At 37.8% G+C, this 25,471-nt stretch overlaps 1 protein-coding gene across 3 annotated transcripts in view; it reads left to right on the top strand.

The window, feature by feature from the left end:
* The window catches only part of LOC145989723 (nitric oxide-associated protein 1), a 46,263-nt gene that overhangs the window by 8,812 nt on the left and 11,980 nt on the right, over positions 1-25,471 (top strand). For all 3 annotated transcript variants that reach the window (XM_083124986.1, XM_083124988.1, XM_083124989.1), the window contains exons 3-5: positions 2,581-2,799; positions 7,179-7,330; positions 9,059-9,203. In XM_083124986.1, the coding sequence (XP_082981112.1) occupies positions 2,581-2,799; positions 7,179-7,330; positions 9,059-9,203 (516 nt within the window). The remainder of the gene's footprint in view (positions 1-2,580; positions 2,800-7,178; positions 7,331-9,058; positions 9,204-25,471) is intronic.

Genomic DNA, 25,471 nt, shown 5'->3' with positions numbered 1-25,471 from the left:
ACACGCGATACATGTCGATTGGAATGGGCCAATCAACAGCAGCGTTTCACACCGTAGCGACACGAAAGGCAGCACAAACCTAATTTTCAGGCGACACGGTGTGAAATCTCCCTTATTAGGCCACTGTCATTGTCATCTCGAAGTAGTAGCTCTTGTTGACCACAGAAAAAATTATCCTCAACCGGTGATAATGCTCCTCAGTTTTCTTCTCTCTCCTATATTTTCTGTGCTTGTTCACTATACAGGCAACACCTTACGATTTGATATACACAGGACATGTACTATGTAGACATTTTAATGAAAAATCGGTTGAAGTCAAGGATGGCTAGGTGGCTCAGTTGGTAGAGCCCTGATTTGGGTCCTGGTAGAGCATGCAATTTCCACCTAAAATGTCTACATATGCAACATCTTCTTGCTTTCTCTTCTCGACATTCATAAAATTTCCGGCTGTCTCTTTATGGTAGTTAAGTGTTTGAATGTGTTTCAAACCCAGTAGGCTTAAACAAAAGTATTTTTTATACCATGAAATTCTCGGACTGCATATACGAAATTTAGTTCTGGCAAAACTAAATCATCACTCAAAACTTTGCTTTTCAGTTGATCTATGCAGTTTATTTCTGTTTTAATAAACCACTCCAATATCCGGTACTGCTGAAATATTCACTTTAGAGAGAGACCTTTGATCTCTTCGGCCCTCGAACCGAACTAGCACTACACTGAGGCCCCGGAAGTTCTGCTGTCGTCATTTTCGAATCACTATATCTTATAAAGCAATCAGAGGATGCTGACTGATCTGATCACCAATCGACTGTATGAATTGTCACATTTACCTCTGAAATCTCATTAACCGATTCTTTGTACAGATCAACCGAAAAATTGAATCCGCGTATTTATGTCCTCATTATATTCTAGAACGTTCCGCAGATAAAACGATTCGTTAATATCGCCAGTAGTTGACTCCTCTCATTCAAGAACGTGCCCTCTCCCGCCTTCCAGAGATTAGAAATTACAACGAATCGCCCTACGTGTGGCGCTACCTTTGTTGTGCAACTTCCAAATGCTGACAAGTTTCTACATAGTGCTCAAGTGCGCTGCGACAAAACACCGAAAGCGCAAGAAAAGTGTACGTGCAATATTATCAACAACAGGGTTATAGAACATTCTCTGTGTTGCCTCGATAATTGTCTATCTCCTTAAATCATCGTCACATTATTCAAAAAGCCAAAAACCTGATTTTATCTAGTGTAAAATAAAAAAAATCCTGGGGGGGGGCCTCGAGCCACCTCAACCCCAGCTTGGATATGTGCTATTAACAATAACAGGGTTATAGAACATTCTCCATCTTGTCTCGATAATTATTTCTCCCAAATTATCATCACATTATTCAAGAAGCCAAAATCCTAATTTTATCTAGTGTAAAGAGAAAAAAGTCCTGAAGGGGGGCTCGAGCCTCCTGATTCCCACCTTGGATACGAGCTATTGACAATAATTGGGTTATAGAACACTCTCAGTTTTGTCTCGATAATTATTTCTCTCAGATTTATAAATTTATTATCTTCACATTATTCAAGACACCAAAAATCTAATTTTATCTAGTGTAAATTGAAAAATTTCCTGAGGGAGGGGGGGGGATCGAGCCATTAACAATAACGGGGGTATAAAACATGCTTCGTCTTGCCTCAATAATTATTTCTCTCCTTACATTATTTTCACATTATTTAAGAAGCCAAAAACCTAATTTTATCTAACATAAATTGAAAAATGTCCTGGGGAGAGGGTCGAGCCCCCTGTGCCCCATGTTGGATACGTGCTATTATCAATAACAGGGTTACTGAACATTCTCCGTCTTCCCTCGATAATTATTTGTCTCCTTAAATTATTGTCACATTATTTTATTTCACACCACAAGAAATCAAAAAACCTAATTTTATCTAGTGTAAACCTAAAACTTTCGGGGGGGGGGGGCTCGAGCCCCCTAAGCCCCCCCTCTGGATATGTGCCTGCCCATAACGGTAGTTCTTCGTAAAATAGAACAATATTTGCTTTATTGCATTACAACTGTGCATATTATTGAAGAAATAAAATAAGGCTATTGAATGTAGTGGGGCACCCTGTTCGTCCCTCTTTATTCCGCTCTTGTATGTTCCTTAATTGACACTATGTGTGTTATATTTCATTCCAAGTGTGAAAATTATTTATCAATATATGAAGACATAAAATAGGTCCTCGGTGGAAGTTGCCCACCCCCCTCTGCCCCCCCCCCTTTTAATCCGCCCTTGCACTGTGATTGATTTTTACAAAAATGCAGAACTGCCAGTGGCAGTTATAGTGTTAAATCCTATCTAAATAAATGTCCAAACCACACTGTTAAACACTTCCTGACCCAATTAGCCAGTCTCATACCGATATGTAATGCCTCCCTGATGGAGTAGTGGTAACATCATCACCCTGTAATTGAGGGGTCCTGGTCCCGATTACCCGATCTGTGCATAAAGTATTAAGCAATATTCACTTAGCTTGTTATGTGTTGTAATATACCAACATGTAATTTGAAAGTTATTCTCTTTTTCTCTCCTGCAGGCCATAACAAGCCAGTGTGTGTCGTAGGTAATAAGTTAGACCTTATTCCCAAAGACTCTACGAAAAGCTTGGAAAACATTAAGGAATGCTTGAGAAAAAGTGTTGAAGGATCAGGAATATCAGCAGCAAATATAAAGCATGTGTGTCTTATTAGTGCAAAAACACGTTATGGAGTTGAGGAGCTGATCACTAAGCTTCAGAATGCTTGGGGATCACAGGGTAAGTTTGCGCATGGAGTTGAAATTTAACATATCTTTTGTACTTATTAAAAAGGGAAGTGAAAATGTGATACAACTTTTTTTAACACAATTGTAAGTGAAAACAAAACCATTTTTACTATAAAACTGTACACAATTATAAGAGCTGAAACTTTTCAGTGGATTTGTTGTAACTCAAAACCCTGGGAGTTTTGAATAGGGTTACCAGATCACTAAAAGTTGGACATGCTGTACACGAATCATTTGCAGTAACACAGTACTAGAAGGTGTTAGCAAATACTATAAATCTAACAGATTTATAGTTAAAAAACAAAAAAAAAAATTACATATAAAATTCCCCAACTTGTAATCAATACTAAACAATACACTTCTTGCCAGAAGTGTTGTCAGTCTTACTTCTCAAAAGAGTCGATTTCTCTCAAAATTGCAGGTTTAGTCAAAATATACCTACAAAACTCTGAACTGTCACTTTTAGAAATTATGGTAAACCAGTACCAAATCTTTTACAGATTCTGAGAATTTATTTCTCATATCAGTCCAGTGTGTTGATATTAATGAAAATATACTCAACATTTGCATTACGGCCTGGAAAAGCAAATGTATATTAAACAATTAACACAACTTGAAATAGCATAAAAAATATATCTTTAACACAACTTGTAATGGTCCCGGAAGTTTTAGCACAAACACTTTTTTTTTTGCAATATATAATCAAAGTAAATTTCACTATTGAGTTGGAGACTGCAGCTCATAGACTTGTAACTTTCATGATGTTTCCCTATGATTTCTCATTGACAGGTATTTTCTTAATTCAAACTATGTGACGTTGTAGGACTTTTTTGTTTTTTCCAAATTCCTTCTGGATGCATACATGTCCTACACATAAGGTTAAAGTGTAGGACATGTCTGGGAAAAAGAGGAAGTCTGGTAATTCTAGTTTTGAAGGTATATTTTCCTTACAGAATGATGCTTTTCGAATATAGGAACAAGAACTCGCAGTATGCCTAGAATGGGCATTATCAAGTTAGAGTTGTAAGGAGGCCGAAGGGTTATATGAGCAGTTCGGGAGTAAAACTTAATAACCCACAAAAGTATGGAACTGAGAAAAGTGCAAGTGAAAGTTGGTCCATTGCAGGCACATACAGGGTGACTCAGAATTCCTATGGCTTGTAGAGGGGACTTAGTAGACCAAGTTTGTAAGGAACCCATGTCCGGAAACGTACAGTTTGGTACTACACAGATGACAAGATCACATAATTTCACATCTCCCGCTTCATGGTAGGTAACCCACGTTGACAGAGGGCGAAGTCTTCAGTCACCTTATGTCATGTGTGCTGCTTCAAATGTCCTCTGTTTACACAGCACTTGTGGTTCAAACATGATGGCGCACCAGCACACTTTTCCAATGACGTCCGACAAATCTCAATCAAAAATATGGGGACAGGTGGATAGGTCACGGTGGACCAACTCCTTGGCTACCATGATCTCCGGATCTAACTCCTCTTGACTTTTTCGTATGGGGCTACATGAAGAGTCTTGTTTATGAGACTCCTCTAGTGTCGGAGGAAGACCTGGTTGCAAGAGTTCTGGCTGCAGCATGCACGATTCAGCACACACCAGGTATTTTTGAGCGTGTGTATGCAAACATCCTTCAGAGGTACACTGTTTGCAACGAACTTCAGGGTCGCCACATCGAGCAGCTCTTGTAGTGACGCAGGTAAAGCGGGAGATGTAATTATGTGATCTTGTCATCTGTGTAGTACCAAAACGGTACGTTTCCGGACATGGGTTCCTTATCAAAACTTGATCTACTAAGTACCCTCTACAACCCCTAGAACTGTGTAATAGGAATTCTGAATCACCCTGTATATTCTAGGCTATCTAGGTTATCTCCGAAGCCCAGACTAGTACAGGAAATAATCGACTAGCAAATGTGACTGATGTTTCACTCTCAAATAACGTCCGCATGGAAAACGATAGTTTATGGGCACCTTTACTTTAAACTATCACCAGGCTGCTTCTTTTAAATTCTTCCCCGGCCAGCACCTGGAGGTGACCCGTGACATATTTGTGCTGGTTTTAGCCCAAGCGTTGGACAGGGAAGTCTTCATTTTACCACGGAGATATGCCAACTTGTTAACCAGCATGGAATTTTTCCCAGGAAAGGGACATTTTGAAACTAAACTACGATCACAGGAATGGGGAAAAAGAGTGGCATGCGACAGGAAAATTTCCTCTGGGTCAAAACAACACTGTCCCATTAAACACATGCAGAAGCAAGTGGCCACAGGCTGACCTACCTTTCCAATCAACCATGTGGTTTTGAACCCCTCAGCTGCTTTATTTATGACTGGGGATGACAAAGTCTAGGCCCATTTGTGAGTGGGAAATCACGTTCAATTACATTCCTTTTTGTGTGGATATTACGAGGTTTATTTTTTAATTAGGGCCCATTTTGAAAAACAAAAAAAATGAAAAAAAGCAAAGGAAGAAATTTAATTAAATCTCTGGCTGTTCATATGTACATTCAGCTACTTCTCAACATAGTTCCCATAGTTGTTGAGACACTTATCATAGCGGTAGATGAGACCTTCATCAAAGAAATCTGCCACCTGGCCAGACAGCCAGTCTGTCAGTCTGTTTTATCATCGGCGCTGTTGAATCGCTTCCCAGAGAGGAAAGTCTTCAAGTGGAGAAATAGGTGATAATCGCTAAGGGCGAGATCCAGTCTGTACAGAGGGTGGTCCATCCGCTCCCAGCCAAATGAGTCAATGAGCGACTATGTGGCAGCTGCAGTGTATGGCCGTGCGTTGTCGTGCAGCAACATGATACCGGAAGACAGCATTCCTTGTCATTTATTCTGTATTGCTGGGTGAAGTTTCTTGAGAGAGTTGCAATACACGACTGCATTAACCATTTGTCCATTCGGCAGAAACTCAATCAGAAGCACCCTGAACTTGTCCCAGAAAACAGTGAGCATGAGTTTCTTGGTGGAGGTTGCTTGCTTGAACTTCACCTTTGTGGGGGATAATGTGTGGCGCCATTCCTTGGATTGTTGTTTTGTTTCGGGGGTGTAGAGGGACACAAATGACTCGTCCCCAGTGACGATTTTGCTCATAGTCACCTTCACTTTATTCACCTCTTTCACATTTTTCTCGGTGAAAAACATGATCACTGATTGTATCTCGCAACTTGGCGGGATTTTCAATCACCTGCACCACTTCCATTGTCCACTACAACCACACCAAGCATTTCACAACATGCAAATGCTATCTGTTTACGTGTAAGGCATGTCGGTAACTAATGCACATGCGCAAAATGCCAAGCACGCAGTGTTGCCAACGTGAGTGCAAAACAGCCCCAAATTAAAAAATAAACCTCGTATTTATTGACTGAGTGAATGTTTTGAATGATCTGAACTGTGTTGTGTAGTGAATGAAAATGAGTGATATAAGTAACGAACTATTGACGAAACTATTTACTCGGCTTTTGTGTGAGGATAAGCTTCAGTGAAGATATGCAGGTCTCTGGCATCCCAAAGAAGAGAAGAATGGATTTGATTTAGTTTTGTTATTTAGCGTCGATTTTCTGCCACTTTAGCTAATCGCGACGATGAGGATGAGTGATGATACGATGAATTTGATGAAGAGACATTCACAAAGAATACCTGTGCCCAGGCCTGGAATCGAACTCCGGACCCCTGGCTTCATAGTACGCTGTACTAATAATCATTTTACCACAGAGGTCGGCTAGAGAAAAATGGAGTTTCTGTTGGAATGAAATATTCAATGTAAGAAGATTATTATGTATTTTATTCTCACACGTAGGCTTACATAAATATTACACAACACGGGCCTCTATATTTTATAAATAACCATGAAATACTCGAAATCCTTTCCTTACTGTTTCCATATTAATGAAACTGACATTTTTTATAATTATTTGTAAATTGTAAGGTATGTGTGTCGCATCACTTCAAAATCCAAGAAAATGAACAAAAAATAACTTCCCATTCGAACATTATGATATGAAGAGGTAGCCCAAGTTTTGAACCCAGCATATGCCACTGGTCCATTGCATTGTGTCTTATGTATTACCTGGAACTTCCTGTGTGTTTTTGCCAATTAATGGGCTTTGTTCACTAATGTGCAGCAACTGAATCCAATGTTATCTCAAATGTAAAGGGGTGAGGGTTATCCAGTTTTACTCCCGAGCCACTCATACAGTTAAGTGCAATGGCAAAAATCCAAAATCAGTCCCTGGTTGAACATTTGAAGTTTAAATTGTTACAATGTTGAGTATTGTCAGAAATCTATAGGAGTAAGCATTTGTTATCTTTCTTTCGCAATTGTAATGCAGTTTTGTAATGTGTAATTTCAGGTGATGTTTATCTGTTGGGCTGTACAAACGTTGGGAAGTCCACTTTGTTCAATGCTCTGATCCACTCTGACTTCTGCAAGATACAAGTGGTTGACTTGATCTCGAGGGCGACAACTTCACCCTGGCCTGGAACAACTCTTAATTTATTAAAGGTAAGTTTTTGGTTTTCCCTTTTATGCCTTAAGCAGTATGCGTGGGAGGGTAGTAGTTGTGTGTTGATGGGATCAAAATGTTCCTGAGTTATAACCACATTGGCTTGTTCGTAAGATATTCGAGGTGTCAGGGTCACTGTGGTCTAAGTGTAGGAGGCAACTCTAGAAATTTGTGTGTATGTTTCTCGTATTCAGTCTCTCCTGCGAAGGTTCCGTGTTTGAATTAGAGACATGTAGTTTCTTGTTACATGTTTAGTGTCAAGGCGAAGAGTGACAGTTTTTTACTAGGTGTGCATTTATTTCAATGTCGTCGGAATGGACAATGCTACTAAAGAAAAAAAACTGTGAACAAAATAGTATGAATTTCTCTCCATGTCGCAGGTGGAAGCATGTTCTAAAGTTAATTATTAAGCTAGATATGATGTTTGAAAAATATGATGAATAAGAATTTTTCAGACTCCCATGTATTCCTTATGGGAAAAAGAAACGCAACAACTTCAACCCAAGTTACGGTTAATCAAGTAGAAGTTTTGACTTTTCTGCCTGCCAATCAAATCTTCAACCTGTCCTCTTTTTGTTCATGTGTTTTTCTGTGATATACCCAAGAGAACAAGTAAAATAATACTCCCATAAGATAAGCGTAATGCTAAGTTTTCTCCTCCTACGACAATCAAGCACACAGACCGCCTCTCTTTCCCCAGTTCAGAAGGGGGAAAGGTTGGTGGGGAAGGAGCAGTTAGGGTCCTCGCGTCTGGCTGGACAAAAACGGTTTCCTGCCCTTAAGAAGTCAGAATGATTTTCATCGGTACTTTTATTATTATTATTAGTAGTAGTAGTAGTAGTAGTGCAGTTCCCATAGGCATTTCAAAATAAAATTAACTAGAAAGGGAAGCATCGTAACAATGTACAATATTACATTATTCCTAGAAAATTAAAAATTACACTGTCTAAATGAAGGTCATGTTGAAATCAAAATTTTTGATATTTTTGTATAATGCCGATTTTTATGAAATTTTATTAACTTGGACACAAATCTAACATTACATTTCTGCTACTAATGGGTATGATAATTTGTTGATTTGCTTGCAAGCTGAACGTACAGAGCTCTGAAAATTTGCATATACAGGGTGACCATAAATTCTTTCCAACATTACAAAGATACTATTACAGTTACAGCTGCATGGCTTGTGGCAAAAGAAAGAGAAACTCATGAAGTTTATTTACATTGCTAATACACTTTCACACATCTGCACCCATTGTCGCCCACAGAACATCTAAATGATATTCAATTTCACACGTGTTGTGCAACATTTCTTGGGTGACAGCAGCAACAGCGTAAGCACACTTCTGATGTCCTTAAACTTCCCGCCTAAAATTTCACTGTACAGTAACTGGTGACTTGGTCTCATGATACCATAAAACACACTGAGCTTTCTCCTGCACTTACACCATTTTCAATTCCAGCAATTGCACACCTCCTATACCAACTCAGCCTCTACCTACAACAAAGGGGAAAATACTTTTTGAGTTTCTCTTTCTTTTACCACAAGGCGTGAAGTTGTAATAGTTTCTTTGTAATAAGCCTTTGTAATGTTGGAAAGACTTTTTAGGCACTCTGTATATTTTACTCTATATTCCTCACCAACTCAGAAAATTTAATCTTTTGTTTTGGGGGGCGGGAACTGTGATTTGGCATGGAAAGACCCTATATTTTATTCTCTATTCCAGTTTCCAATCACATATCCAAATCGCTTACGTCTCTACATTCGAACGCAACGTCTGATAGCAGAAAGAGAACACCGAAGAGAAGAGGAGAACATGCGTCGTATAAAATTGAAAAATACCAACCATCCAAAATATGCTGTTGTCACAGGTACTTGTTTAGTAAAATATTTTCTTGATCTCAGCATAATAATAGAATTAGAATTTTCTACTGCCTCTGTGGATGACTTATAGTCTCACCACTGAAGATTCCATGTTCGAGTCCTTGATCTGTATTCAGATTGTCCTTTTAACTATTTCGTCGGCCCCCATGGCAGAGTGGTTAGCACAACATGCCATGATGCAAGGGGTCTCAGGTTCGAATCCGGCTTGGGCATGGGTGTTCTTTGTGAGTGTCCCTTCATCAATTTCGTAATATCACTACTCATTCCAATCTTCGCAATTGGCCAAAATTGGCAGAAAAGCGAAGTAAAATGAACCAAGTCAATCAATCGTTCAACTATTCATACTCTTGGAGCAATCAATCAAAATTGTCAGAAAAGCAATGTAAATATGAAAAATACAAGTACACCATTCATTGTCATCTTGGTCAAGATCACAATTCATTTTAAGGAAGAAGAAACATGATGTGAAATTTCAAAGTATCCAAATAAAAACCTAAAATTATTTCATAGATAAGTGTTGAAGATTAGGCACACACAGGAGATATACTACGTAGAAATTTTCAACGAAAAATGCAGGCCGTGCCATTGCTCTAACCACTGAGCTACCGAGCAGGCCTGGCCTCACATGATTTTTCGCTATCGCAGTTTTACCTGCATGGAATCATCTCTGGCAGTGCTACCACAACGGGATCTGTTGCCTTTGAAACACAGTAGGCAACAGATCCCGTTGCAGTAGCACTGCCAAATACGATTGCATGCAGGTAAAACTGCAAGAGTGAAAAATCATGAGAGGCCAGGCCTGCTAGGTAGCTCAGTGGTTAGAGCAATGGCACGGTATGCCAGAGACAGGGACGCCGACTTGTCAATATTATTCGGGGGGCTCTGATCACTGAAATAAATTAATGAATGACTCACTCTCTCCCTTTTTTAAGTTTTGGCCTCTGTTCGGAATCTCATAAAAGCTAAGGGTGTGCGGGATCCCGAAAAGTTGGGACAGGGATTGGGAATGAAATTTCCCATTCCGATCCCAACTTCGGGAAATGATTTCCCAACTTTTCGGGATCCCGAGCAGTCGGGAAATATCGAATGCTCATTTGAAAATGTCGTTATTTTTCGACGTTTTCTGCATTGTCAATTTCTGGAACTTATCGTAAATTGTTAGTTTTTAATCCAGAAATCACTTAAAGTGAAAATGACTTTTAGAATTTGAGATTTTCAGAGCTTCGGGAAATTTCGAACATTTCCCATCCCGAAAATTTCCCGACTTAGTCGGGAAATTGAAACTTTTTCCCATCCCAATTCCGTCCCGCACACCCCTAATAGAAGTCCATGAATTTCTCAAAAATGTCAAATTTTTTATTGACAGTTCGAATGCAGAATATTAATTGTCCACGGATGGATATGTCACAAGTTTCGTCAACCATAATAGCAAAATGTTCCCGACTTTTATTATCTGCTACCACGGAGCGCAAAACAGATCTCCCTAATATATCAATGATCTCGTTCTGAATGTCATATGAGAGCCATTTGTAGCACGAACGTCCCATCCACTACCCTAGTTCATGCATCGTCTTTTGAAACTCTTTTTAGTAAAAAATTTAACAATACTCATAATTACATACTTACTATATAGTAATAAGTCATGTGTTTTGCTGCCTCTGGTCATAGCCTCCCCAAAGCTGATGGTTTAGCGGTATCAGCCCCCCAAAGTTGATGGTGTAGAAAATTTTAAATGTGTATTTAAAGTTAAGTTCATGTGGCACAATTCAGAGTAAACTTTACAAGAGAAGCAAAATAATACATTAGATCCTCTTAAGCAAAATTATTTGGGGGGCTCTGCCCCTACATCGTTAATATTGGGGGGCTCGAGCCCCCCAAGCCCCATAGAGTCGGCGCCTATGGCCAGAGACCTGGGTTTTAGTCCTGGTCGAGCCTGCATTTTTCACTGAAAATTTCTACATTGATAAATGTGTCTTATCAATTGATTATTGTTCTGATACATTGGGGATGAGACAGACTGACCACAATGCGAACCAATAAAAATATTTTGATACATTTGAAAGATCGCAGATAATTTCACTTATCTGTTGTTGTCATATCTGTAATTGAATGCTCAGTTCCATTATTTTATTATTTTTTATAAAATTAAAAGTTTAAATCATGTGCCTTGTTTTGTAACATTTTCTTTTTCCAAAGATTTGAGCCGTATTTACCTCATACCCATGCTCCAAGGGCACTAATCAGAACATTGACATATCCCTCTGTTCATTGGTTATAGACTTTTAACCAGCTATATCATCAGAATATAGCATTTGAATCTGTTTTCAGTGCACAAAATTTTATCTTTGTACCTAAGTTGTGGTGGACTAGTCATTAGGGCATCTGACTGCCACACAAGAGACCCGGGTTCAATTCCCAGGGTGAGTGTCCTAAGGTAAGAATTTTTCCCCGCATAAAGTGGCTCTGGGGCTCAACCAGCCTCCAAACCTAGGGGCAACCCTGGGGTGGTAAAGGCAGCCAGAGCATTGTGCTGATCACATCAGCTCAAAAATGGCAGAGATCAAGAATGCATGGAGCCCTACCCCTACATATCCTAAATGTGCATTCATTGCATGGTGCTATATGCATGGGAAACTTTACCTTTACCTACCTTACCATTTGCAGTTTCATAAATAGTCAAAAGGGCCTCCCCGATGGGGCAGCGGTAGCGTCGTCACCTTGTAATCGCCTTGCAATCAAGGAGTCCTGGGTTCGATACCCGGTGGAGGCACATAGTGGTTCGGATCAGGCACGTATCCAGAGGGGGGCTTAGGGGGCTCGAGACCCCCCCAAAAGTTTTAGGTTTACACTAGATAAAATGAGGTTTTTGGTTTCTTGTGGTGTGAAATAAAATAATGTGACAATAATTTAAGGAGATAAATACAGTCTGCGCGGAAAGTATTGACGCCACACCAGTGAAAGCCAGAACCACAACAGATGTATACACCAAACAAACAACAAAATCAATGTTGTACTACTCACCTTGTAGTCAGTATTTTGTCGACCCTCCTTTATGCTTCCGGCATTCTGTCAGTCATTTTGGAACACTCAAAGCCAGGTTTTGGAGGAGATTAACTGGCAGATTGACCCAAATGTCCCTTATGGCAGCTTCTAGCTTAAGGAGTGTAGATGTGTCCCTGTTCCTTAAACGTCGCTTCATGATAGACCACAGGTTTTCAATCGGGTTGAGGTCGGGGCTTTGTCCTGGCCAATCATCAAAATAAGGGACACAAGCATCTTTGAGCCATGAAACCACACTTTTGGCTGTGTGACAAGGAGCCCCATCCTGCATAAAAAAAGATGCTCCACTTTTTTCAAAGGACACTTCCAAAACATCATTTAAGAGCTCAAAATAGGAGTACTGATTCATGGTCTGGTTTTTAGGAAGAATAACTAACTCTCCTACACCACCATAACTAAAGGAACCCCAGACCATAATACTGGGAGGGTGTTTTATAGTTGGATGTGTGTACTGAGGAAGGGTGGGATCATCACCGGGAGAACGGTACACTCGCTTGGAACCACTACCAGTAACAAAGAAAGTGGCTTCATCACTCCACAACACTTCTTTCCAGTCATGAACAGTCCAGGTACTGTATTTCTTACAGAAATCCCATCTTTTCTTACGATGCTTCTCTGTAAGGCGAGGTTTTGGGCGAGCTCTGTAACTGCGTAGCCCTAAGTCATCATGGATCTTCTCCTGAATTGTCCGGAGGGACACTTTATCAAGCAACAGAGGATTTTTTTCTTTCAGTTCCCTAGCTGTTAACGAAGGTTGGTTCCTTAGCTGCCTTTTCATGATGTGCAGTGTTTTTTCAGACACTTTCCTAGGCCGACCAGACTTAGGTTTTGGGCAAGGCATTTTGACCCCACCCTCGTCCTTGAAGCGTTTCACCAAACGTTGCACTGTTCTCAGGTTCACGCCTGTTTGTGTCGCGATTTCTGTGCTTTTTATGCCTGCTCTAAACAAGGCAATCACCTGCTCAGTATCACCAGGCTTCAATATGTTGTAAGGCATCGTTTCACACACAAAATAAACTCAGAACACCAACACAACAGCTTAAAATTCACAGGAAATACCACAGGTTCAAATAAATACCACAGGTCGTGTAAATAAAGATTAAGAAATATGAAAAAGGTCAAGAGAAAGTCATAAAAAGTCAAGAATTTTAGATTTATTATTTTGGAAGACACCCCTCATTTCACTCATCCTCATCTTCGCGATTAGCCACAAATGGCAGAGAATTGAAGTAAAATAAAGCAAATCAATCAACCGATTAATTTTAATGGACCACTGCCTTCAGTAACAGGTTGTAGAATCTAGAGTGGAGGTCATAGCACATAACAAAACAATGGCGTGTTTACCACCTGTTGAATTTAATGGGATGACAACAAAAAGAGCAAAGCAGAAACATAATTTTCTGTGCAAAATACAGGGTGTGGGAATATTTATAGCATAATTTGAGTAGGAAACTACGATGACTACGATGGCAACAGTGTGCATCTGCCAACAATGTTGTTATACTGTCAGGGTGTGTACCAGCCTGGAAATCCTGGAAAGTCCAGGAATTTGCTTTCTTATGGAAATTTCTTGTTTCTGGAAAAATTTAAACTTTTTGTAGTAGTACACTAGAAGTAGGTTTTTGAAAAAAAGAATGAAAGGAGAAGCAAGACATTTTTAATTTGTTGTAGGCAAATTGTAATGTAGGAAATGGGATATGTTTTGATCCATGTTCATCTAGAACTCTACAAAAATAAGTGGCTATTGGAATTTACCACTTCTTTGTATCGGGGTTGGTAGATAGTTATTACTGTTAATACATATTTATTTATTTATTGAGAAAATTTCAGATACAGCACGTAGCCATTTTACACTGAAATCAGTAACAATGAAAATACAGGGTGGCGACAGACCTGGAAAACCTGGAAAACCGGGAAAAGTCAGGGAATTTGAGGTGTCAAAAAAAGTCAGGGAAATGTCAGGGAATTTCGTCTTCATTCATTTTTTTTTTTTATTATTTATTTATTTAAAGATATCGTTATGGAACTCTGCACGGGAACAGGAAATCTCGTTCGCAAGTTTCGGTCTCAACTTTTCGGCCCCTTTTATGCGCAACACAATCACGGCGCCAGAAACCAGTGCTGGCAGGAGGAGAGAGAGAGAGAGAGAAATTTCTCTCGTTCGGGCTTCTCGGCGGGAATTTTAAATTCGAACACTCTTTGGAGGAAAATTGTTATAACTCGGGCACTATGGGAGCAATCTACTTCGGATAACTTTTGTTTTGCAGCTAAAACATCAGCGCATGCAACCGTGTACAATTCAGAACGCCGGACCGAGGAAGGGGGCTTGGGGGCACGACCCCCGAATTTCAATGGGGAAAAAAACGTAAATCTCTGTAGTTTGCCCCTTCTTGCCTCACTATTTTGGGGAGAGGTCGCGAACTAGTATTCTTTTCAAAGAATGGACATTTCTCAAAAGAATGAAACATATTTCATGTTCTTGTGTGCCATACAAGTTGAATAATAAGTCAAAATTGATTTTTTTTTACGAAAAATAGGTAATTTGCATTTTTGGAGGAAAATTGTTATAACTCGGGCACCATGGGAGCAATCTACTTCGGATAAGTTTTGTTTTTCAGATCAAACATCAGAGCATGCAACCGTGCACAATTCAGAACGCCGGACCGAGGAAGGGGGCTTGGGGGCACGTCCCCCGAATTTCAATGAAAAAAAATAAAATCTGGAATTTGCCCCCTCTTCTCCCACTATTTTAGGGATAAGGCGAAAATTTTAGTATTCCTTTCAAAGAATGGACATTTCTCAAGAGAATGAAACATATTTTATGTTCTTGGTTGCCATACAAGTCGAATAATAAGCCAAAATGTGATTTTTTTTTTTTTACGAAAAATAGGTAATTTGCATTTTTGGAGGAAAATTGTTATAACTCGGCCACTATGTGAGCAATCTACTTCGTATAAGTTTTGTTTTGCATCTAAAACATCAGAGCATGCAACCGTGCACAATTTAGAACGCCGGATCGAGGAAGGGGGCTTGGGGGCACGTCCCCCGAATTTGAATGAAAAAAATTAAATCTGGAATTTGCCCCCTTTTCTCCCACTATTTTGGGGATAAGGTGCAAATTTTAGTATTCTTTCCAAAGAATGGACATTTTTCAAGAGAATGAAACATATTTTATGTTCTTGGGTGCCATACAAGTCGAATAATAAGCCAATATGTGATTATTATTTTTTTTTACGAAAAATAGGTAATTTGCATTTTTGGAGGAAAATTGTTACAACTTGGTCACTATCAGAGCAATCTACTTCGGATAAGTTTTGTTTTTCAGCTAAAACATCAGAGCATGCAACCGTGTATAATTCAGAACGCCGAACCGAGGAAGGGTTTGGGGGGCGCGACCACCGAATTTCAATTTTAAAAAAACATAAAAATCTGGAGTTTGCCCCTCTTCTCCCACTATTTTGGGGAAGAAGGCGCAAACCTTAGTATTCTCTTCAAGGAATGGACGTTTCCAAAGAGATTGATTGAAACATGTTTCATGTTCCTGGGTGCCATACAAGTTGAATAATGAGCCAAAATGTGAAACTCTGTTCGGAAATGTGGCATTGATATGTTGCGGAGAGGGGGAGAGGTTGGTCATCAATATGAATTTCCCAGGCTTGCTCCAGACCTGTGTCAGAGTTTCGACCCAAACATAAGAGTACGAAGTTCCAAAAAGCACATTCATTTCGTAATCAGCACCATGATACCATATGGTATCATCGGGGCAGTACAACCTTACTCTGATGATACCATATGGTATCATCGGGGGAGTAAAGGTTTAGTTTAGCCTCTAAATATTATGGGGAAAATGCATTGAATTATCATTTTTTCTTGTCCGTATGGGAGTAGTAAGGGGACTTGTCAACAGATGGAGGGGATAAGAGCGGATGGCGTCGTCCGATAGTAAGGCATTTTGTTGGGCAAACTGGAGGAACATGGGAAAAAATAGGTTCTATTAATACATACTACTTTTGTCGAATATCGCCACCCGACAAAGTATCTCACTACAACATGCGACACAAATTGCATGGACTGCAACATCCAACAAAAATCGCATGCATAAACAAGAAGAGCTTTAGACTGAAGATATGCTGCTGGAATTTTATTACTCTTCTGGCTCACTTCACCTTATTTAATGTAGCAGTGCTTACGAAGGTTTTGTTTCATCATCCTGACGTATTACTGGTTTCGCACAAGTTAACATACGTTTACAATGGCATTGCACTATTATTAGATATCAAGAAGAATCCAACCAAACGGGATATATATTGAATACTATGAAGAAAAAGTGAAACATAAATCTGCATTGGTGAACGTTATAAAAATTGGCAAGTGCATGCTCGCAACCTCAAATTTACTGCAACACTAGTATTGCAATGAAATTAATGCCACTCTCTGTCCTGTTTGTTTAAACTCGTGAGAGATGATAATTAATCTCTCACTGAGTGAAGTTAATGTCCAATATTATGAAATAAAATACTAATAATAAATACGTAAATATTTTAATATCATATTTACTCGAATCATTCAATCATCACTTTCTTCAAGAATTGACTTTTCTCTGCCAGTCCTGCTAAATTTTCACTGTCCATCTACAGATTTATACGAGGGGTGGCCAAAAAGTAATTTCCAATTAGTAGGAACATTGATTTTTCGCAAACGCGAAAACCGTGAAAAATGGTAATTGCTGCGAAGTTGTGTTTATGAATGTGCAGTGATGTCTGGACACATTTTTCAGCCGTTCGAAATATCGAAATAATGCGAATTTGGCATAAAATGTGAATTGTTGGTGCTTTTAGCGATTTTTTTAAAAAAAATGTCCTAAAACAACGAAAAATTCCATGAAATCCAAGATTCTTTGTCTTTTCTAGGCCTTGTTTGTGTACATAGAACTTGCAAGATTTCCAACATTTTTTAGTTGGAATTTCATTTTCTTTTGATTTGCCATATCTTATTTATTTAGCAGTATACAACGTTTTTCTTTCTTTTCCGGGTGGAATACTAATCATGTTTATAATAACAATGAACTGTTCTTCGAAATCAAGAAGAATGCAACAAATCAGGGTATATCTAGTGAATGAAGTCATGACAACGTGAAACAGAAATCTGCATGGGTAAACGTTATAAAAGATTGACAAGTGCATTATCCCAACTTCAGTTTTCTGCTACACTCACATGTTAAGTCACCCTCATTTCCTCCACTCTTTTAACCTTATCACAAGAGATTAATCTGCCACTGATGTCCAATGTAAATAATAAGCAGATATTTTAATATAATAAATACTTGAATCAGTTAATCCTAAAAACATTTCCATTTCCTCAGTAACCGTTGTTTCTCAGCCAGCCCTAAACTTACACTTTTCGCCTATTGTTATTGGACTGGAGCTTTATTTCGGAAGCTGTTATCAAGTGTTTCTGTCTGATAAATTAGATACCTGTACAGTGCAGTAGATTCCTCTCCTATAAATTGCTTAAATTAAATATATATATATATATACTGTATATATTACTCCCTTTGGCGACAATAATGGCAACTGCGTGTTGTCAGTTTCACACTACTTATATAGTGTGAAGGTTTGTACTGAAGAAGTGCCATTTGCAATTTAAGGAAACATGACACTTTGTTTTGTACGATTCCATTATTTGAATTTCAGAACTTGTAATCCTGAGGAGCAAGTTCAAGGATTAGTGTGTCTGGCGCCAAGCAGACTTTATGTGTTGCCAGGTGGGCATCGAACAAGCCGCGAATTCACCCTGCCAAAATCTCGCTTATGTGTTCAAGGGTTAATTTTTTTCCTTTACAGAGAAAGAGAAATAGCATGCAGGTCCTAAGAAGATACTGATATGAATCAGCGTATCTTAATCCACAGTTTCAAGTTTTGTTTCTGAGTATGAATCTATTATCTTTTTCCTTATGCTGCTATGAACCCAGAGATTTGAAAGGATGAAAGGAAACAACAAAATTTAAAACCAGCAAAGTGTAGATTTCTTGCAGCAGCGCAGCCAGCGTAAGCTTTTAACTGAACTTGGATTAGAACGCAGTTGGGTATTTATGTTGCGTGGTCGTTTTCTCTGTACGTGAAGATTGAGTAAGCAAGAGTAAAGCAGAATTGAGAAGTATAGCCTATGGTAAGTATTTATTTGTGTTTATTTTTTTAGATCACAATGATAAAGTATGTATCCTTTGGAACTGTCTGGTTGTTGTAAATTCATTCTACTTTTATTCATGTATCTGTATATTCCTCCTCGTATTTGATTGGCTTTCAGGAAAATAGTAGAAGGAAAACATTCAACATTGCTCAATATGTGTAATGTAAATTATGGATGTTCATCTGTTTCATCAATACATCATTCATCCTTCTTGTAGTGATGTAAAGTAACAAAAATAAATTGATAGTTCTTCTTTCTTTCTTTCCTTCTTTTTCCTTCCTTCCTTCTTTCTTACTTTCCTTCTCTCGTTCTTTCTTTCCTTCTCTTCTTCTTTCCTTCTCTCCTTTTTTTCTTTCCTTTGTTCTCTCTTTCCTTCGTTCTCTTTCCTTCTTTCTTTCTCTCTTTCCTTCCTTCTTTCTCTCTTTCCTTCGGAATAGAGAGAGAGAGAGAGAGAGAGAGAGAAAGAAAGAAGGAGAGAATAGATACATGGACTGTTAAATCCCTACCCTGTGTGCTCCAACTGATAGGGAAACGTTTCTTCTGACTAGAGATCTAGTTAACGGTGACACGAAAGTTGTCATTTGCTTGAACATCAAATTTCAGTAAACATATTATGCAATTTATATCGAGTGAGAAAGTGTGATCAAATAATTAAAATAACCATTTATGTGTTCTCTGATGCTTGTGGTATGATTTTATTTACTTTTTCACTTCATGAACTGCTGTTCCATAGCTTAGTAATCTCCGCTCAATTATAGTACAGTATTTTTTTTTTCCTCGTTTTGCATGATTTCTTTCATATTGGAAAAAAAAAAGAGACTAATCGAAGCATCAAAGGGCCTCCCCGATGGCGCAGTGGTAGCGTTGTCGCCTTGCAGTCAAGGGGTCCCGGGTTCGATACCCGGTGGAGGCACATGGCACAGTGGTTCGGATCCCACTTTAAACCGTAGGTCCAGTCCCGATTAGCCTTACTGTGCATAAAGTGGACTTAAAACACCAACCAACTCGAAGCATCAAGACCTACGTGTTGTTTTAAAATTGTACAAGAGCACAGTTCGAATAAGATATGAAGCTATTTTTACTAACTTTTTCTTATCCAAGATAACCACAACGATGTTTTCAGAGTTGTAATTTTAATGTTTTCTCAATTTTCACAAATCCTGATAAATCGTCAGCTGAAACAAATATGGTTTGAAGGTAGCGAGCAGGAGAAAGAGGATAGTTTTCACACTGCTGAGAAATGAATGAAATGTGGGAGAACAACGCAATGTCATATTGCCTCTTTTTTGTCCGGCGCCGGTAAAAGCTGCCGGTTTGTTCCCTCGGACAGCACGCGTTGGACATTGACCGTAATCAAAGCATCACGTGATCACAAAAATTTCCTAATACCAAACTTAACTTGCATTATTTTCATAATTACAAATCTAATAATGCTAACGTTATTAGGTTAGGAGGAGAGATTTAGGGCTTTTAGCTGCTAATTTGTGCGAGGTGTTCCATGCTGCATATGGATGTAGACATACGCAAAAGTTTGCGCTCTCTCTTCTTTGCGATTTAATCTCGTTTACTAATAAAAATAAATCGGAAAAGTTTGCAGTTTGTATGTATAGTTTCTTTCATTAATTTTCATGGTTACTAAAATGAGTAAATGCATCAGACTTGAAGGGTGAATCACCCTCTCTCTTCTGACCTAATTTGACTCCAACTCGACTTGGTCCAACGTGAAACTATTGCAGCATATGAACATGTACTGGATTAACCTTTTATTTTACTTCTTTTACTACTCCTGATTCATTTGAAGACTTCTTACTTGCCACTAAACGTTTAGTTTTATTTCATTGAACTGTTCAATGTTTTTTGAGGAAAATAAATCTAGCCCATGGTTTGTGAACATTTGCTAATTCCTTCAAAAAGTGGCTTGGTTCTAGACGGCAAAGATTGCAAATCTAAGGCGATACTTTTCTCGAGTTTAGAATACAGAAAGAAACAATAATGGGCAATTAAAAAAATAAGCCTATTCGAAGTTCAAAATTTCAAAAAAATGTTCACTTCGATTTATCTAAACTTTAGAATACGTACAGGTATATGCGTATAATTTGCTAGCCTATGTATAAATAAATTATACAATACATTTCTCGTGGAAGAGGTATTGTATACTTGAAGTAAATCTCTAAATAATCCTTATTCATTCAGTAACATCATAAAATTTCTAGTTCATATTAAGATTTACACATAATTCAATAATATTAATATAAAACATTTCTCACAAAATATTGCCCTCATTTTGTCATAATTAAAGGTTTTGTATGTTTCCAAGGTTTATATATTTGCAAGGAATAAAGGTAAATCTCTCTCATGTGCATTGCACCATGCTACGAAGGCACAAGGGAGGGGGGTGGAGATACAGGGCTCCACATATTCTGTCTTAGCTATAGTTGATGTGAAATGATCAACACCACACTCCAGCCACCTTTGAAGAGATATTTAAGGAAACTATTCCCATCTGAAATCAAATGCCATGGAAACAATGAGAATCTATGTACAAGTATTTGTTCTTTTTGTGTCGTCTTTATGTTTCTTTCTTTATTCTTTGTTATTGTACGAACATTTAGTATGTATATGTATCCATCGGGGTTAGGTGGCAGAACAGCCACAGGCTGAACCTCGCCCTTTAATAAAGGAAATTGAAGTGTTCCTAGAACAATGCACTTGGAGATAAATTACATTGTATGATTTTTTTTAATATTCATTAGAAAATAATTCATAAACTGAAAATACAAATTTTGATTTTCAAAAATATGAGAAATTGAGATTCCCATTAATAACAACTTCTTGATGTCTAGAGTGCTGTTTTTACATTTTACTCGGTGCAAATCTCATTCTTGTATCATGGTAGTGAATTTTTTATATATATATAAATTCAACACTCTTTCAAAGTGTATTTTTAGTAGACATATATATAGCTGTACAGAAGAGAAGTTTTAATTCACATTCACACTGTAATCAAGAAATTCCGACGTCCATTCTCAATAGTCCAGTCCACACTAGCTCACAGGAAACTGTACCAAAAAATATTTCATCCACATTCAATGTATTTAGGACAGGTATTGAGTGAATCTTTTTTTACCGTTGTTGCTGTGAAGAACATTTGAAAAAGATATTACTGAATGAGAACTAATATTACTAAAGCACATTTTTGTGCCATTGTGTTTCCTCTATTATTTATTTTTTCTTAATCGTGCTTGTGGAGGTGAAAATACAGAGTTCAGTTTATTCAGTTTTCTGCACAAACACTATAGGAAATACAAAACTCGGACAATAAATGGCATTATTACTATTTGAATACTATTTGTTGTAGTTTAGTCATACTCCGAAATTATAGTCATGTGCTAATGTTGTTCAGCAATCCTGCAGCGTCAAATTCAGCACATTCAAGTGTTTGGTTTTAGAAATTGATAGTAGAGCATTGTTACAGAATATGAAATACGCTAGTTGCGTTTCTGGTTGAGACACTATCACTTTCTAAAAATACATTGTATGAAATGCCATATTTTCAATGTATTGTATTCAAGATTTGTTATGTTCTTTAGTTTGCAGATAAATAATAAACAGCAATAATTATGACTCTCTTTTTTTTCTTATTATTTTCAGCTAGGAATTCAAGAAACATGTCGAAGTATAGAAAGACTTCTTTTAACCCAAACTGGGCTTCAGATCCATCATTTTCTTGGATCCGGGAGGTAGCAGGTGACAAGTTTTCCGCTCGATGCACTCTCTGCAATACTACATTTGCACTTAGTAACATGGGTAAGCAAGCAGTTGTAAGTCATATGAAAGGAAAGAAACATACAAATTCAGTTTCTAACACCGAAAAAACGCCTTCCATCGCAGCTTATTTAATAAAAGACCAAAAGTTACCAACTTCAGGAGGAACAACTCTTCAACAAGAACCTTCAGCAGGACCTAGTACTACTTCAGCAAATTTGGATCAAGGATCAGAAGCTATGACAGAAACAGTGCAAAGTTCTCATGGCATAAAGGGATATCTTCTAAACTATGAAATAATAAAAGCAGAGGTGCTGTGGTGCATAGAAAGTGTGATGACACATACATCAATGAGGACTGCTGGTAAGGATGTGAAATTATTTAAGGCTATGTTTTCGGACAGTAAAATTGCACAGAAAATGCAACTTCAACGTGATAAAATAGCATACACTTTAGTTCATGGACTTTCGCCATATTTTAAAGATAAACTTATTCACAAGGTTTCAGAGTGTAATTTTTTTGTTGTGGGCTTTGATGAGTCTCTAAATAAAGTGTCTCAAAAGCAGCAAATGGACATAAGTGTTCGATTCTGGGACAAGGAGCAAGACCAAGTGTGCACAAGGTATTTAACTTCAGCATTTTTAGGACACACTACAGCTTCAGAACTCCTATGCGCAATAAAAGAGGCACTATCACCACTCAGCTTACATAAAATAGTGCAGGTTTCAATGGATGGACCAAATGTTAATTTTCGTCTGTTACAGGACCTTAAGTTGGACTTGAAAAGGGATCCCAATGATCCCATAATAATGGATATTGGAAGCTGTGGCTTACATACAATGCACTTAGCATTCAAAACTGCAATACAGACAACTGATTGGAGAATTATTGAGTTCCTAAGAGCACTTTATAATTTGTTCAAGGATGTGCCAGCCCGACGAGCACAGTATATATATTATTCAAACTCAAATGTTTTCCCACAAAAGTTTTGTTCTGTTCGTTGGCTCGATAATACTGGTGTTGCTCAAAGAGCAATTGATATTTTACCTCACATAATAGCATATGTTAGAGGAGTCAAAGCTGACAAGAAGACACCTACCACAGTAAGCTTTAAAACTGTAGCAAAAGTATTGGAGGACAAGATGCTTCTTGCAAAACTTACATTTTACAAGTCACTTGCATCAGAGTTAGAACCATTTTTAAGAGAATTTCAAAGTGATGCACCCCTTGCACCTTTCCTGTATGATACCATGTCATCTGTTTTGAAAAATGTGATGAACAGATTTGTAAAATCTGAAGTTCTTAATGCAAGTTCATCCTGTGTTGAGGTAGATGTCACAAACAAGGAAAACCTGCTTCCTGCAACACACGTTGACCTTGGATTTGCCACCCGAAATGCTATCAAGAAAAGTCAGCCATTAAAAGAGTGTGATGTGTTAAGTTTTCGCAAAGATTGCAGGAGATGTTTACAGAAGCTTGCTTCCAAACTTATTGAGAAATCCCCACTGCGATATAAGTTGACAAAAGCAATATCATGTCTAGACCCTAATGTAGCTGCAAATTCCGTGGTAGGTGCAAGGCGTCTACATTGTCTTTTGACACATTTTGTGGAAAGTAATTGGTTGGATGGCACAAAAGCAGACAGAATTATACGAGAATTTAAAGAATTGTGCTCCAAACCCTATGTTAATGAATCACTGAAGAAATATAGTAGAAGAACTGAGCGTGTGGATAAATTTTGGGTTGAGATTTTGGAGAATCAGTTCAAGCAACTGAAACTACTGATTGAAATGGTTTTGATCTTTTCGCACGGAAATTCCAACTTGGAAAGAGGATTTTCTATCAATGCAGAATGTCTGGCAGATAATATGAAAGAAGAAACACTAGTTGCAAGGAGGATTATTTATGATTCTGTAATTTCTGTGGGTGGAATTGAAAATGTATCAGTTTCCAAAAGCATGATGTGTGCAGTAAAGAATGCACGTACACGTTTCTCAGAAGCGTCTAACAGGCGCCGCAGAGAAGAAGAACTCAAAAGCACAGAAGTTGCACATAGAAAACATTCAATAAAAATGGTACGAGATCTTGAAGCAAAGAAAGCAAAAGTAATGGAAGATGCACAGAAAGAAGTCAACATGATCAATGATGAAATTGAAAAGTTAAAAAAGTAGACTACTATTCTTAATGTTCTGTTTTTGTCATTACGTGTTTTTTTCCGTGTGTGGGGGCATGCAAAAATTGACTCTTGTTAAAAAAATAATAATGATGAACATAAATAAATAGCATAATATATGACAAAATATAAGGTTCAAGAAGTATTGTGTACATAGTTAACAGATTCTCTGAGTGTTGTTCTGTGTGCCCATTATTAAAAGGTGTTCTCTTTTAACATGAATATATTTTTAAGTGACGTTTGAAATTTGACATTAACCAAATTATTGAGTAAGGAATTGGAAGAATGAATGACTAGGTGAGTATTACTATATTTGTAATATCTTTTTTCACTATGGTATGGTGCTAAATAAAACAACTAATTTGGTTTAATTTCATTTAGTTGTAAATTTAAAAATAGCCATATTGTTGCAGATATATTATTTAAAACTACCTGCATGTGAAAAAATCCATGTAAAATTCTTTAGTTTGTGAATTATAATAATTTTATAGATTCACTATTTTCCAGTTTGAATATAAATCATTAAGAAATGAGGTAAATTTCTTGCAAACTAATACAGGTATTTACCATATCCATACCTGAAAGCTGTGTTTATTATTTCCATTTACTAAGACGAGGATTTAGTTTATAATTGTCAGGGAAAAATACAAAATTTGTCATGGAAAACCTGGAAAAGTCAGGGAATTTCATTTTTGCTTGTCTGTAGCCACCCTGAAATAACAAAAAAGAACAAAAATAAAAATAGCAAAATAAGACAAAATATTAATATAAATAAGTCAAGATAGCACAATTAAATATTATTTAGCAACATATCTTCTGATGGTTGACCGAAAGGCATATTCTGTGGAAAATACATCAGCACTTGATGGGAGGTCGTTATATTGAGTGGGAAGTCTGTGAAAGAGCGATCTTTTTTGAATTTCCAGTCTTGGCTTTTTTGTGTAAAATAGATTTGTGTTGCGTGTTGAGCGCATAGGCACTCGAAAGTGGAATTCCTGGAGGAGTGTGTTGCAACGGATTTTGCCATTGACAATTTTGTAAAGATACCTAAAATCGTTCAGTAAACGG

The sequence above is a fragment of the Lepisma saccharinum genome, chromosome 7 (genome assembly GCF_977018435.1).
Source record: "Lepisma saccharinum chromosome 7, izLepSacc3.1, whole genome shotgun sequence".
Classification (NCBI taxonomy): Eukaryota; Metazoa; Arthropoda; class Insecta; order Zygentoma; family Lepismatidae; genus Lepisma; species Lepisma saccharinum.
This window is presented reverse-complemented; position numbering and strand designations above follow the sequence as displayed.